The sequence below is a fragment of the Puma concolor genome, chromosome A3, assembly GCF_028749965.1.
Source record: "Puma concolor isolate L17-30 chromosome A3, mPumCon1.1.hap2, whole genome shotgun sequence".
In the NCBI taxonomy this organism is placed as follows: Eukaryota; Metazoa; Chordata; class Mammalia; order Carnivora; family Felidae; genus Puma; species Puma concolor.
This window is the reverse complement of record NC_141669.1, coordinates 83,762,978-83,777,919: the sequence shown is the minus strand read 5'-3', so window position 1 is coordinate 83,777,919 and position 14,942 is coordinate 83,762,978. Positions and strand designations below refer to the sequence as shown.

The following is a 14,942-nucleotide window of genomic DNA, read 5'->3' as shown; positions in this document are numbered from 1 at the left end:
CGGGTGGAAAGGGAGGGTATAGGTGGAAAACGGGCCGGGCTGAGAAAACAAGAGAGAGAGAGAAAGGCAGAAAAGTCTGTACTGCTGGCTTGGCGAAGACAAGGATCCATCTTTGTTAGGAAGGTTCCAGCGATGTAAAGCAGGGTAGCGTAGAAAGTCACAACAGAGATGGGTAGGTTCTCTCATCTACCTCCTGCCTGCAAAAAATGTAAAATCCTGCCCAAGATAAATGGCCATTTTTCTCCATATTTTTACGATGGAGATTTCAGTTTGCTTTATTACTTTGTGCTCCCATGTGGCTAACTGGGCACTCTCTCCAGACAAATGAAATATTTTTTCTTTACTTAATAAAGTAACACTAAAGGTCGCTAAAAGGTCCACCAAGGTCCACTAAAAGGTCCAAGGAACTTTTCTACATTAATAGAAAAGTGTAGCCAGGTTTGTAAAGGTTGCTCTCGTACTTAGAGTCTCTGTAAACTCATTTGATCACCTAATGATATCACACACACACATACATACGTTCACACACACCGGTTTGCTGTGTGTCTGTGTTGTTACCTCTATTTTACTGCAAAATTTTAAAGTCCTGAGTTCATGGTTTATATTTTTTGTGTAATCCAATACCATGTCGGAACATGTAGACAAACAGTAAGTACGCAAAAACTCCCTTATGTGAAACTACATAAATTGGTATGTTGGTCAACTTCACGTAAGTTAGCAGGGAGAGGGAGGGGCTCTAGCAAGTCAGGCAAGCAAAGGCAAGCAGCAGAGGAATCTACCAAAATATAGTTTAAATCTGTCTGTCTGTCTGTCTGTCTGTCTCTTTCCAAAGGCTCTCCTCAACAGTGATGGGCTGGTAAGTGTTAACAAATTGTTTTATGACAAACCAGAAAAAGGCTCTGGTTCAGAGCATTTGTTAGCTCCATGGCAAACTCCTGCCATGGCTGACTCAACCTACCCGTGTGGATGGCAGTGAAGGCGCACGATCAGCTCCTGGTGGTCGGGTGGGCTGGCTCCTCCACTCTGTGGTCCCCAGCCCTGCTGTCACACTAATCCTTACTGCTTGATCCCAAAAGTCCGGTTTTCAGTTAATATGAAAGCATGTACCTAATTCTGTACCTAATTCTGCCTGGCTAGTGTACCTTGTCCATTTCAACTCTAAGATCCTTGAGGAGAAGCACTGAATCTTCTTTATCCACCGCAGAGACTTTAAAGGTTAAAACAAAACAAAACAAGGACAAAGAAACAAACAAAAACGGACAGAGACAGACACATTTATATAAGCACACACAATATTTCGTGTAAGTGTAGATTGAAAAGCCTTTGTTATTTGTATTTTAAATCTATTTGTAAAATGCGTGTTATTCTATTTATATCCTCAGGTGCTCTGAAGCTCTGCACTGGACAAGGCCCCTCAACAAGCGTGGGAGAACAGACAGTAACAGAACCCTCAGTTTTTAACCAAATGGACTACATTCCTCAGCCTCCTGTGCAGTGAGAACTGCCCACGTGATGGAGCCCTGGCCCTATAGGGCCAGGCCATGTGTGTAACTGGAAGAATTCTGTGAAAGCTTCAGACAGCTCCATTTCAGAGGAAGCTGGTACATATTCCTTGTCTCTTCATTATCTTTCTTCCTACGTGCAGCCTGGAATGTGTGCATGATGACTAATGCTGCAGCAGCCACTCTGGTCTAAGAGGCAACCTTGGAAACGGAAGTTGTTGGTGGATTCACCTAGACAGAAGGGTCCCGAGAACCACAAGCGGTCCGTGGAGCGGAGCTCACCTATTAATGCCTACGTGGTCTACAGAGCTCTGGCTTTTTACAGAAGAGAAAAGTAAGCTTCTATCTTGTTCTAGGTCTCTGTGGTTGTTGAACTTTATCTTAAAGGATAGAGGCTGGCACAGCGCAGGAAAGGTGTGCAACTCAGAAAAGTAACACAGCTCAGTAAGCCCTGCTTCCAGAGCGAGCCAGAGCCACTTCAGAATATAATGGCGCAAGACCTTCTTACTTGTCTCTCCAAAAGTTGTGACCCCAATGTCCACAAACATCTTCAATCCCGGTCTTCACATGATCAAAAAACTAAAACAGAAAAAGCAGGCTCTTGATTAATTGTTACCTGAAATCACTAATTTCCACTCTACTGCTACCACTTCTAAACTCTGAAGATGCGGATCATTTTTTGTTTCGTTTGCTGTTGTTGTTGTTGGGTTGTTTGCTCCTTTTGTTTTGTTTTTACTGCAAGCCACAAAACAATAATGCACCTCCAAACAAATTGATGTGTATTATATCAATATTAGGCAATTCTCAGGTTAGTTTTCTCATCGTAACACTTTGCTCATAATTTTGGAAAATAATGACATACAGTGATAGTTTTCCAGCAGAAACATTTTCAGGTTGAATGAAGTAACAAGAGGGATTTCTTGTGCCCCTATTCCCAAGAGGTCTAGCGGGTCAATTTGGAGAAGCCACTCTGGGGTTGTGCTCGTTCTATTCCCCCTACTCATACCTTCCTTGGCCCCCCTTCCCTTTTATCCTTTGCCATTTCCCTCTCCTTCAGGAAATGAACACCTTAATATCAAGTGGTCGACCGAATCCAACAATTTTTTCTCTTATCATTTCAACCATTACATTACATTAACACTTACCCGGCAATGGATTTCTTCACTGACCGCTTGCTGTTTCTTATTGGACTTCTTCACATCTAGAAATTCCACCAGCGGTCGGATAGTAATTCCCTACGTAGGAAAAAAAAAAAAAGTGTATCTTCTTATAAAATTAAGTTAAAAATTCAAGAATAACTTTTATTCTTCTAAGCTTTGATAACTAACAAAAGATACCCTCCTCTACTAGAAACACAACAATGGACAAAGTACAAGACGTTGCAAACAGACTCTAAGTAAGTTATTCTAAGAAACAGAGAAAGAAAGAAATTCTAAGAAATAGTAAAGTATTACCAAAGTCAGAGGAATCACCTACTTGCAGTACCCATAGAAAACTTTTCAGTAATTCTTATATTCATTACTTTATTAAAACCACTTTATTGAACTTCTGCACAAATGTTAGGGTCTTGGCATTTGGGACACAGTTAAGGACTCAGCTCTAGGACTTTGTAATTTTACAGAGAGAAGGATACACCAAAAACAGTTATAAAGTAGGCAAAAGGAAGAATGAGAGATAACCAGGAAGCCCATCCAGGAAGGCTTCCTGGAGAGGGAATACTGGATAACAGTCTTAAAAGACATTGGAAGCGTATCGTAGCAGGACCAAACATGAGCAAAGAATCAGCAGTGAGAAAGGGTACAGAGGGGTTTGGGCACGTTTGCGAACTTGAAAAATGGACAGAACCATAAGGTATTTAGTAATCTAAGAAAAGAAAAAAATATCCTTAATATAAAAAAAAAAAAAATCTGCCAGAAATCTGTAGTGAACATCTGACTTAATCATTAAACATTAAAAGCCTTTCCATTAGAACTAGAAATAACACAAGGATACTCCTTATCTGCTATTTGACACAGTTCTGCATGTCCCAGCCAATTTAATAAGAGACAAACAGGTAGAAGTAGAGATAATAAAAATGAACTAACAAGATTTTTGTTGCTCGTGAGCGATCTAGTTTTTGTCCTAAAATATCTAAGACGATCTTTTTTCATTAAAAAATACCAAGAAAGTTTAATAAAGTCACTAGACACAAAATCAACATACACAAATCTATCCCATATCCTAATTTAAAAAAAGAAACAGAACACTTACATGAAAGAACACATATATATAATACTAGTGTGTGCCAGTATGTAATAACATATAAAATATATGCTAGTATACTATGTAGATACTAAATATATATTATATACTCCATATATGCATATTATGAAATATATGCTCCCATCATGAAATGCACAAAACCTTTATAAAAATAACCATAAAAATTAATAAAGGATATTTAAAAGATTTGAGTTTTAAAAAGACACAGTTCCTAGATGGGATTACATTACAGTATGATCCTGACAATTTTATCTCAGTACATGCAATAAAATTCCGGTAACATACTCCAAAGTATTTTTACTAACAGAACTTAAGAGGCTGGCTCTAAATTAGTCTGGAAGAGTACAGATAGCCAGGAAAACTTAGAAAAAGAAGAATGAGGAGGAAGTTACAGATATCAAAACAACCAGTTAATAGACTTAAAATTATGAGATACTAGCACTAAAACAGGCCAGGTAAGGAGGTGGTGAAAATGTGGGGTCAAGGAAGATCCCCAAGTCTGCTGCATGGTAGGCAGATGGGTGGCCCTTCTTGGCATGGGGAACACATGAATGGGGGGGGTGGTAACTGGGTTTTTTGGGGGGGTGGATACACATATTAAAATATGTTCCCTGCCATGTATTTGATTTTGTCTTGCCTTTCCATATGTCTTTGAGAATGTTTTTGATAATATAAACTGTGACACACACACACACACACACACACACACACACACACACTTTTTAAACTTTTTTTTAATGTTTATTTATGTTTGAGAGAGAGACACAGAGCATGAGCAGGGGAGGGTCAGAGAGAGAGGGAAACACAGAATCCGAAGCAGGCTCCAGGCTCTAAGCTGTCAGCACAGAGCTTGACGTGGGGCTTGAACCCATGAACCGTGAGATCATGACCTGAGCCGAAGTCAGCCCCTTAACCGACTGAGCCACCCAGGTGCTCCCCACCTTTTTAAAAAAATTTTTTAATGTTTATTTTTGCGAGAGAGAGAGATACACAGAGTGTGAGTGGGGGAGGGTCAGAGAGAGAGGGAGAAACACACACACTTTTTAAAGGAGGTTATCCACTGTGTTCTATCAATCCAGCTTCAGGTATTTTTAGGTTTAACTTTCTGGAGTGTGAACTCATTTTGACCAAATTTGGTATATAAGACACACATTATGTTCTACTTGCATTTCAGTCTGTCACTCTGAAATAATATAAGAGGTGATACACAGTTTTCCAATCAACAAGTATTCTGTAATTTTTAACTTCTATAAATGAAAATAGGTGTAAACACGTGGTTTACAGAGATGGGTGATTCCATTGAATTTGAGATTCCATGAAAACACTGATTTAATAATCACTCCAGGAAAAAAAAAATCAACAAAATCAGTGTCATGTAGAAACTATCTAATGTGTTCTAAGGACACTAGCGGTTGTTTTCATGCTTTTTTTCTATCAGTATCCATTTAGTAAAAAAATAAACAAGGGCCCAGGCATTGTAATATAGGGGACGTAAAAATAAAGACAGGACACGGGCCCCGATCCACATGTGGACACCTTCCACTGGACATATAATCTAGAAGTTAATGTACTGCTACAAATAAAAGAAAACTTATCAACTACAGGAAGCAAGTGCGGTCTGGTGCTTAGGGCAAATCCAGTTTCCAAAAACACCACTTATTTTAGTTTATAATTAATAAAATCTATCGGTTATATGCAATGGATCACTGGTACAATATTTTGACAACCTGTTCTTAAACAGCTCCTTTAAGAGTCTCCTATTTGCTCTTTGAAGTATTTGCAGTTGTCATGTCATGTCAACAGGAATTATTTGATAGGTTCCTCTCCTTCCCTTCTTCCTTCCTTCCTCAGTCCATCTATTTTGGAGGCAGAGTATGTGGCATCTGCATATGTCATATTAAGTTCCCCAAGCTGGATGCTCTCTTCTAGGAGCCCTGGGTCTTGGGTTGGGAGAAACAAAGGGGGAAAACAACAACAACAGCAACAACTAACCCTTGAGAAGTCACCTTATTTTACCACACTGGAAAATTTCTAATTTAGGTCACTTGGGAAGCAACCTGATCAGCTTGTTACCATCCGTGTGGGTTAAAAACAAAATAAAGAAACCCCTTGGTTCTCCATCAAACCACTGAAAAGCGCATCTGCAAAGTACGAATAAAATGTTCACCCATTCATTCGGCTTTGGCACAACGAACATAACACCGCAAGGCCAGACACCATGGAAGGGAATATTTAATAGCAGGTGCAAACAGAAGGACAGCGAGGTGAGCCTTGTTTTCTACCTGGTGCCACCCCTGTTTCCACCCACCTTGCCTGCTTCTGTTCCCAGTAACAAGTCACGAAAAAGAACTGCTGTCTGATTAAGTAATGAGCATTCTTTTGGTTTAAGCTTTTGGAAGAAAATGAGTTGGTTGGTTGGTTTTAATTAAATTTTACCAAAAAAAAAAACAAAAAAAACAAAAAGGAGGTTGGGCGGGGGAACTACCTTCTATTTCTTTGCTGATTTAGCAGACAATTTCGAGAACAACTTGAGGAAACTCTCTTATTAAAAAATGGCGCTATCATTGCTATGCATAGCCCATATCCTATGTAAGGCCGTGCTCACATTACAAACTTGATCACAGAGATTGTAAACCCAGTTGCACACACAGTATTTATTTTTGAATGGGATAAGTGGGCAAGAACCATAGAAGTGTTCACACGGTGCTCACGCTCTTCACCCCCCAGTCTCCCGGCTTCTGTTTACATTTCTTTCTGAGCTTAACCACATTGCCCGGTACCTGACCATCATCTGTCTGTCTCTTCCCCTAAACCAAGTCTTTCCCTTTACTGTGCCATCAATGTTTCTCTCTACTGTACCAGCATTCAGGCAGGCTACTATAGCTCCTACTTTGAAAAACACAAACCAAAGCCCACACAGTCCCTTCTAGCTACTACCCCTTTCCTCTCCCAGATCTCAACAGACTTGCCTTATGTCTCCTGTCTTCGATCTCTCTTTATCCTTCTCCCTGGAATCCAATCGACTTGTGTTTCCTCACCATCGAACCCCAGCACTCTTGTGAAGATGTCCACTCATCACAGACTTGCTGCATCCGACAGTCCACTCTCTGCTCCCATCTCACCTGACCATGCACCCCCTTTATCATAGTTACCAGAACCCTCTCCTTCCTGAACACTTTCTTCACTTGACTTCTGGATGAGCCCCTCTTGCTCTTTCCCCCACTTTACTATTCACCTTTCTCATTCTCCTAGGCTGGTTCCTAAACATTTTCTTGACTTCTCAATATGGATAGGCCTCCTCTTCTGTATTCCTCCTATGCTTGCTCCTGAATAGTTTCTTCCAGACTCATGCTTTAAAAACCATGTATATACCAGAGTCTCAAATTTCTATCTCCCAGTGAGGAGACAGCTTCTCATAAATTCTAGGCCCATATATATAATTGCCTAGTCAATATTTCCATTTAGATGTCTAATAGGCAAATATTCATATCCAAAATGTACATGTCCAAAACTGAACACCTGGTTCCCCACCCTTCAAACCCAATACCCACCCCCGGTATTAATTTAAACATTGCCTTCTCTCACCTGGTTGCTCAGTCACAAACCCTTGGAACTATCTTTGTGCTTTCTCCCACATCCTAAATTATTCACCTACTTTTTTTTTTTTTCTTATCTTAAAAATTCCCGATCATCTTGTCATTTTACTGCAGGACCAGAATGAATTTTTGTTAATTTCATAGCCCCCTCCCCACTCACTTAGTAATGATGTATGTTAATTAAATATGGAAGGTGTCACTGTTACACTACATACGTATCTTAAATATGACCATTCATTTAACAAATCAAAGCACACCTGAAGGTCCTCGCAATATCTATAAAATAGTTGGCATCATTGGGCCAGTTTGAGAAGCTAAGTCAGCAGAGATACTTGTTGTTGAAAAAGGCCAGCCCACCTCGGATCCTGAGTGTCCCACCCATTCTTGCAGGGGGTACCAATAACGCGGGGCCTCAGCCACTTTTACCCAGGCCATTTTTCAGGGTTGCATTTGCAACAAGCAACATTGAGGGATGAGATAATATCCCCCTCAAGACAGAGAGAGATAGAGCCTCAAGCTCAGTGCCTGTGTCCCGTCTCCTGCCATGCACCACACGTGCAGACCTCCATTGTGAGTCCTCTGTGGGGAAACCCCGGGGGATGGAACACTGACACAAACCAACACGAAGCTCCGGCTACTCCTTTGGCCATGTGCGAGAAAGCCCCTCGTCTCTGATTCACGAGTCAGAATCTTCTCTGACTTCCCTGATTCATGGAGTGGTCTGCAAGTATCCGTGGAAATCTGACAAGCAGGTTAAACTTGTTAACTTGCAAACAGGGTAAAATCTCAGATGCTTTACGGTTCTGAACAACGACTTACAACAAAACTTATCTGCAGTGGAGACTGAAAGAGACTGGCCAGGACAGCCTGACCCCAATGTCTGTGCTTTCTACTACTGGACTCTACCTCATCCCCAATCTTGAATATAATTTTAAAACAGGAGAGACAGCTTATATTTTATGTATCATTACCTATCTTATCTAAAAGAAAATGAATTCACATGCTCAAGGGATCAGATTGTTTACTCATTCAATATTCCACAAGCAAGACTGTACTCTGGTAACATGTTAATGTGTTTCATAAAGAGGCAACCTTCTCTAATTATCACCATGACTCAAGGAACGCTAAAATTCCCCTTATAAATCTTGGTGTCACACAATAAACCATGTCACGTGGAATTCTATTTTAGAATATAGTGCTGATAACTCAACAGTATTAGAACGGAGGCGCTCATCATATAAGAAATAGTGAAATAAGGGGGGAAGGCATTTTGAAGTTTCATGATAGATCCATCAACATAAAAGTTGTCATTTGAGAAAGAATGCATAGCCCTTAATCAGAAGGCACAATTTTATGCATATATTATAATTATTTCTGGTATGTTTTTAATCCACTTAAGTATTTTCTTCCAGGCTTCTTTCCCTGAGTCCCTTAATTATGGATGTATTCTGGAAAAAATATCCTCTCTTAAGGAAGTGTGTGTGCCATTTGTGTGTGTGTGCATGTGTGTGTTCATAACCCAGAGGCTCTTAAGAACTAGATTCAGGGGGGCCTAAGTGGCTCAGTAGGTTAAGCGTCCAACTTTGGCTCAGGTCATGATCTCATGGTTTGTGGGTTCAAGCCCCGCATCGGGCTCTGTGCTGACAGCTCAGAGCCTGGAGCCTGCTTTGGTTTCTGTGTCTGCCTCTCTCTCTCTGCCCTCCCACTCTGTCAGAAATGAATAAACATTAAAAAAAATTGAAAAATAAAAATAAAAAGAGCCAGATACATTAGTCTCCAATCTGTGCACACAAAAGGGTGGGCAAACAACAGTGACAGGAAGATTATGGGAAGTATGGAACTATAGAAATTCCTCTCCTTCAGGGGCATCAGAGAGAGCTTTGCCAGGTTATCCTTAAGCCGAATCAGAGGAGAAGACTATCCATGGTGTATGCTTACAGACTCCCAAATGTTGACCCCCAAATATCTCCATCACTGAAGGGTTAATTTGATATACCTACTATACCAAATATAGCAAATACATCTAAACTATTCTGTCTGTGGCCAGTGTTTTTTCATTTGTCGCATCAAAAACTCTGTTAATCGCAGTTAAGTCTGGATATACATGCTGTTCATTCAAACTGGGTGTGTAGGCTTTAAATATGGGTATGTCAAGTTCACCTGTATCTTTTGGTTGATTTACAGTTCCAAAAAGCCAAGATACTATAAGCATAATAATGGCACTCTATATTAATCACCTATATACACACATTCATTGAATAACTGTTCACTTTTCTGTAATACTTTCCTTTTGCCTATGTTATCTTTGTTCTGATTGTAGAAATGCAATCTTATGCCTGTTGACTCTAATAACTAAAACATCTGAGGTTGTATTTTGTATGTCCTCTCCTGAATTACATCTTCCTATTTAGTCATTTTTTTTTAAATGTTTATTCATTTTAGAGAGAGAGTAGTGTGAGCAGGGGAGGGGCAGAGAGAGTGAGCAAGGCAGAGGATCTAAGGCGGGCATTGCGCTGACAGCAGCCAGCCCGGTGGGGGCTCGCACTCTCAAACTGTGAGATCATGACCTGAGCTGAAGTTGGACACTCAACTGACTGAGCCACCTTAGTCAGGCGCCCCTTAGTCCTTTTCATTATATTTTACAAAAGCATGTGCCCCTGATGTCGGGGGAGGGGGCTGGTTCTGCACTATAGGTATTTGAGAAGCACTTGTGTAGGTAATTAATAGCAGCTGATATATTCATCTCCAAATGACCTAGTTCCTAGTTACCCCAGGCTGACTTGGTTCTATTTTTGTATTCGACACCTTAAGTTCTGAGGGCACGGAGGAGTCCAGAGCACTGACTAAGCCTTGGCAGGGCTCGCTAGGAGTGCTAAGGACAGGGCAGCTGGCCTAGGAGAGGCAGTAGTTCACTCACTCTCGCCTGACTTTTCCCCTCGAGCCAGATGCCCCAGGATGGATGCTCCGGAGAGATTAAAACGCTCAAGGCAAAATGGATTCAATGCACAATTTTGCCTCAGGTAACGTGTGGGGGTAGCAAATTGGATGACTTTTTACAAGAATCCTGTAAACACCACAGTAAAGAGGTAAAGACAACGTCAGTTTGCTTCTCCTGTACACCCCCAGGTGACTCACTGAGTGTAAGAAGGGGACTCAAGCCAACATGGGATATTTGAACCACAACTAGTATGTGTGACTATAACCGGCACTGTTATGAATCATAATCTGATAGGTAATGTCTTCTCTGAGTGAAGTCAATGGAATTCAGTCATTCTGAGCTCGTCTGTGGGGTCAGAGTCCTGGGCTTAACCTTAGCTTCTGTCATTCACCTATGTGTGTCCTTGAGTCAGTCTCCTTTCTCTCATGGGGCTCGTGCTCAAAGGTTTATTGTGCAGATGAGATAATGCACAGAGGAAAGTCCTTGTCTGAGTACCTGGCACAGGATCCCTGATGGGTACCAGCAGTCTGAAGGTGCTGAGGACAAAGACAGTAACAAAAAGTGGCTACTTCTTGACTTAGGAAAGGGTCACCCAAGGCATTCTTCTCCAGGATTCCTCAGACAGGACAACCCACTGTCCCCAGCACTGGGAGGTATGAACGGATGAAGGATGAACTGCTTTTGGGGGAACTGATCAGCGGGAGGAAAAGGAGCCCAGTGAGTCACAACACTGAATGCTTATTATGTACTTTATTGAGAGTCAAGACCAAATTGGTCTCTGCACCACCTTTTACTATGCGTGTAAATTTAGGAAAGCGACTTAAGCATAGGCTCAGTGTCTCGGTTTCCCCCTTTGTAATATGGGGTTAGTAACAGTGAGTCCTAGAGTTTTGTGCCATAGAATTGTTATGAGGATCGAATGAGATACTATAAGAAGAGCTTAGACCTGAGTGAGGCAGCTAGGAAGCATTCTGCGATGAACTGTTGAACAAAGTTTTTTTTTTTTTTTTAAAGTACCTCCTGGGTTTCCCCCTTTGTCGTTATCACTTGCTCTCAGTGTCCTTGGCTACCTCCTTCTTCTCCCCAGTGTCTTAGAGTTGGGCTGCCCCAGAGACCAGTTGCTGGTCCCGTATATTGGCTTCCCTGATATATATGTTCACTCCCTTGGCAACATGTCCGGTTTCACGGCTTCCAACACCAGCTCTCTGCAGATGACCAAGCTATCTCCTGAATCCCAGGCTCAGGACCCTGCCTGCTCATCCCTCTGCTTGTAGGTTTACGCAGCACCCCTAACCCGGCGTTGCATGTAATTGAGTCCAATCCCTTCCACCCACACCCTTCCCTCCTCACTTAAGAGCAAGTCGCCCCTCCTGGCTGCTCAGACCCAAAGACCTTGCGTCCTCTGTGTTCATCTCCCATCCCTCACCGTGTTCATCCCCCATCCCTCCAGCCACACTGGCCAGGAACACATCGCCTGCAGACCTATGGTCCTCCCTTCCCAGAATGTTCTTCAGCTCAGCTAATTCCTTCACCCCCTACCAGCCTTTGATCCAGTGTCACTTGATCCAGTGTCGCCTTCCGTGACGACTCTATTTAGAACTGCAACTCCCCTGGGGCGTCTGGGTGGCTCAGTAGGTGAAGCGTCCAATTCTTGATCTTGGTTCAGGTCACGAGCTCATGGTTTGGTGAATTTGAGCCCCACATCGGGCTCTGTGCTGACAGTGTGGACCTTGCCTGGGATTCTCTCTTTCCTCTTTCTCTGACCCTGCCACACTTGCGCACATGCTCTCTCTCTCTCTTTCAAAATAAACATTAAAAATAATTTTAAAAAGAACCGCAACTCCCTGTCATTTACCACTCCACCCTCGCCTGAGCCCTTACGTCTCCTTATATAGCACTTTTACCTTCTTACATACTCTATAATTTACTCACTCACCATGTCTGGGGTCTAGTTTCTGCCATCCCCTCTGGGATGCTAAGTTCACAAGGACAGAGATATTTCTGTGTTTTGTTCAGTCACGGATCCTAAGCCCCCAGAGCACTGTCTGGCACATCGTAGGAGTCCCAATACACATTTACTAAGTGAGTATCTGCGAAATATAATCTCCTAAGGGCTGGCTCATTAACTTAAAGACACTGGTTGGCGAAGTCAGGATCCTGACACGGGCCCGTGTTCTTCCTACCACACTTTCTGCCTCCTGATACTAAACATGTATTCACACCGCCCATCATTTGCAGGGACACACTGCTATGCAGTCAACTAATGTCAAATTGCTGTGGGAAGGTCATCACACAAGTAGCATTTAACGAGCACATTTACTAGGTCAGAGAGTAAGACAAATGACAAGGGTTAGCAAGCTCAGTTCATAAGTTTCCAGTAGTAAGCTTAGATCACTTAGCTGAGTTTCCTTAAATAAGAATTCCTGTGAGGGGGGCGGGGGGGGGGGGTGGGCAAGCGAACAAACTGGATTCTCCCAGGGTCCTGTACCATCAGGTGACATGAGAAGATAGCACTTTCCCTAACGTCACGACTGCCAAAGTTCCAACCCACCTTTGCCACTTTGTATCCTGCAAAAGGAGTACATTATGATAGCCCGAAAGATCTGGTCTCCTCTTGGTAACCAGACAGACTCTGCCGGAACAAAGAAACTTACTCACCAGGATGAAGACAGTAAAGAATATGACAACGATTGCAGCTGTAATGAACAGCTTTTTCCGAGGAAACACAGCAGCAGGTAGGAGAAACACAAGCGCAAAGCAGATGGCACCTCGGAGCCCTCCATAGGCAATGATGAACTGATCCTTAAAGGTCAGGGGAATCGTCCGGAACCAGTTAATGACCTGAGTCAGGACAAAGACACCTGAGAACAAAAAGCAAAACCAAAGAGAGCAGACTGTGTGAGGCCGGGACGTGAGACTAGGAAGACTCATTTTCTGCGCTTCTGTGGCACACGGGCAGGGTATCTAATCTAAGTCCCACGATCTTCCCCTGCACCTCCGCTCTCAGGCACGCGTCCTCGTTGTTCCAGGATAACGGGAGAAAGCGTGGACTCAGAGAGGCCCAGAGAGGTTAGTCTGACTTACAGCATAGTCACGAAGGTACTTGGGGATGGAAAGCATCTATCAGGAATGGGGAAGAGGGGGAGGAGAGGGCGAGGGAGAAGACAAGGAAGAAGACGAAGGAGCAGCAGCCAAAGGGAGGACAAGAAGAAGCGAGCCCCATTCGTCTGAGTGTTCATTTGCGAAACAAGCACCATTACCCAGCGCTCGCCAGATGAGACAGAAGGCAAGAGTGAAGCACACGAAGGCCCAGTTCCACTCGTGGTTCTTTCCAACGGTGGACACGCCCATGAAGATGAAGATCAGGGTCTCGCTGACGCTGCTCAGCATCTTCATGAAATACTTGATGGTCGTGTAGGACTTCTGAGATACGTTTTCTTCAACATACTTATTCATAGTCATTGCACAGGCGGTGATTCTGCAAGAAAAGATGCAGCTCCTATTGAAACATGACATGGATCCTAATCAGAATATGAGTGTCAGCACTTAAGGGCTCAATGGCGGCGCTACCCTTCTGCCAGTCACTATAGTGTTATTGATTGACCGGTGTAAGTGAACGTGACGTGCGTCATCGGACCCCACTGTCCCTGGAGGTCTTCATCAGTACCTATGGCTTGAACGTCTCAGCTCTGCCCAGCTTTGTAGTCTATGGGCACGGGCACCTGCCAGCATCACAAAAACAAGTCCACGATAAATTCAAAACCTGTCGTCTTCCCACAAAACCGGCTTCATCATCTCTATGCCTCCAGTGCCTAAAATGCTAAGGTATTGCCTAAAACCCTGAACTTGAAACTGCAGTGGCATTGGCCTTCTCTCCCCTGCCACACCTCTTCGGTGCCCCCTACCCCACCACCTAATTGGTCACCAATTGTCTTCTACCCCTCCATCCTGAATATTTCCCAGACCCACTTACTCTTTTTTATCCCAAAGCCTTAGTTTCGGGTCTCGTTTCTACCTATCTACTGTATGTGCTTCTAGAAAATTCCCAACGTATTTATAGGCTCAGAGAAACTCCAAGAGGAAAGAAGCCCTTTTTCTTGTTTCCTCCAACATTTCCAAAACTCTGGGACTACAGAGCCCTTATTTCCCCTCGGAATAGATCTGTTTTAATAGAGCACCTGTGCACACTCTGGTGAGCGAAGGGCTTTAGGGTCAAGTTCATGCTCCTAAGTTGGACGTCCAAAGCTCTTCACACTCTTTCCTCAGTGGCCAATTCCAGTTTCATCTCCCACACAGCCTCTCCACCCAGCATACACCATATGGCTCAACTGTAATTTCCCCACCACACCCTGTTCTTTATTGTCTTTTTGCCTCACCATGTGCATAAGCTCATCTCTCTGTCTGGAATGCTACCCCTGACCACTCAGATGGCAACCACAGAGGAAAATTCAGTATGAGCCCAATGACAGCTCATCCCAGGTTCCATCTAAAGAGACACAGATACTAGACATCGGCTGTAGCAACATTTTTTCTAGATATGTCTCCTGAGGCAAGGGAAATAAAAGCAAAAATAAACTACTGGGACTTCATCAAAATACAAAGTTTCTGCACAGCAAAGGAAACAACCAACAAAACTAAATGGCA

The 14,942-nt window shown here is 42.9% G+C and overlaps 1 protein-coding gene across 1 annotated transcript in view; it reads right to left on the bottom strand.

Annotated features, from left to right (window-relative positions):
- SLC9A2 (solute carrier family 9 member A2) overlaps positions 1 to 14,942 on the bottom strand; it is a 100,850-nt gene that overhangs the window by 19,437 nt on the left and 66,471 nt on the right. Inside the window, exons 4-7 of the mRNA XM_025932751.2 lie at positions 13,559 to 13,776; positions 12,957 to 13,159; positions 2,648 to 2,737; positions 2,011 to 2,081 (exon numbers count right to left, since the gene is read on the bottom strand). Of these exons, the coding sequence (XP_025788536.2) occupies positions 2,011 to 2,081; positions 2,648 to 2,737; positions 12,957 to 13,159; positions 13,559 to 13,776 (582 nt within the window). The remainder of the gene's footprint in view (positions 1 to 2,010; positions 2,082 to 2,647; positions 2,738 to 12,956; positions 13,160 to 13,558; positions 13,777 to 14,942) is intronic.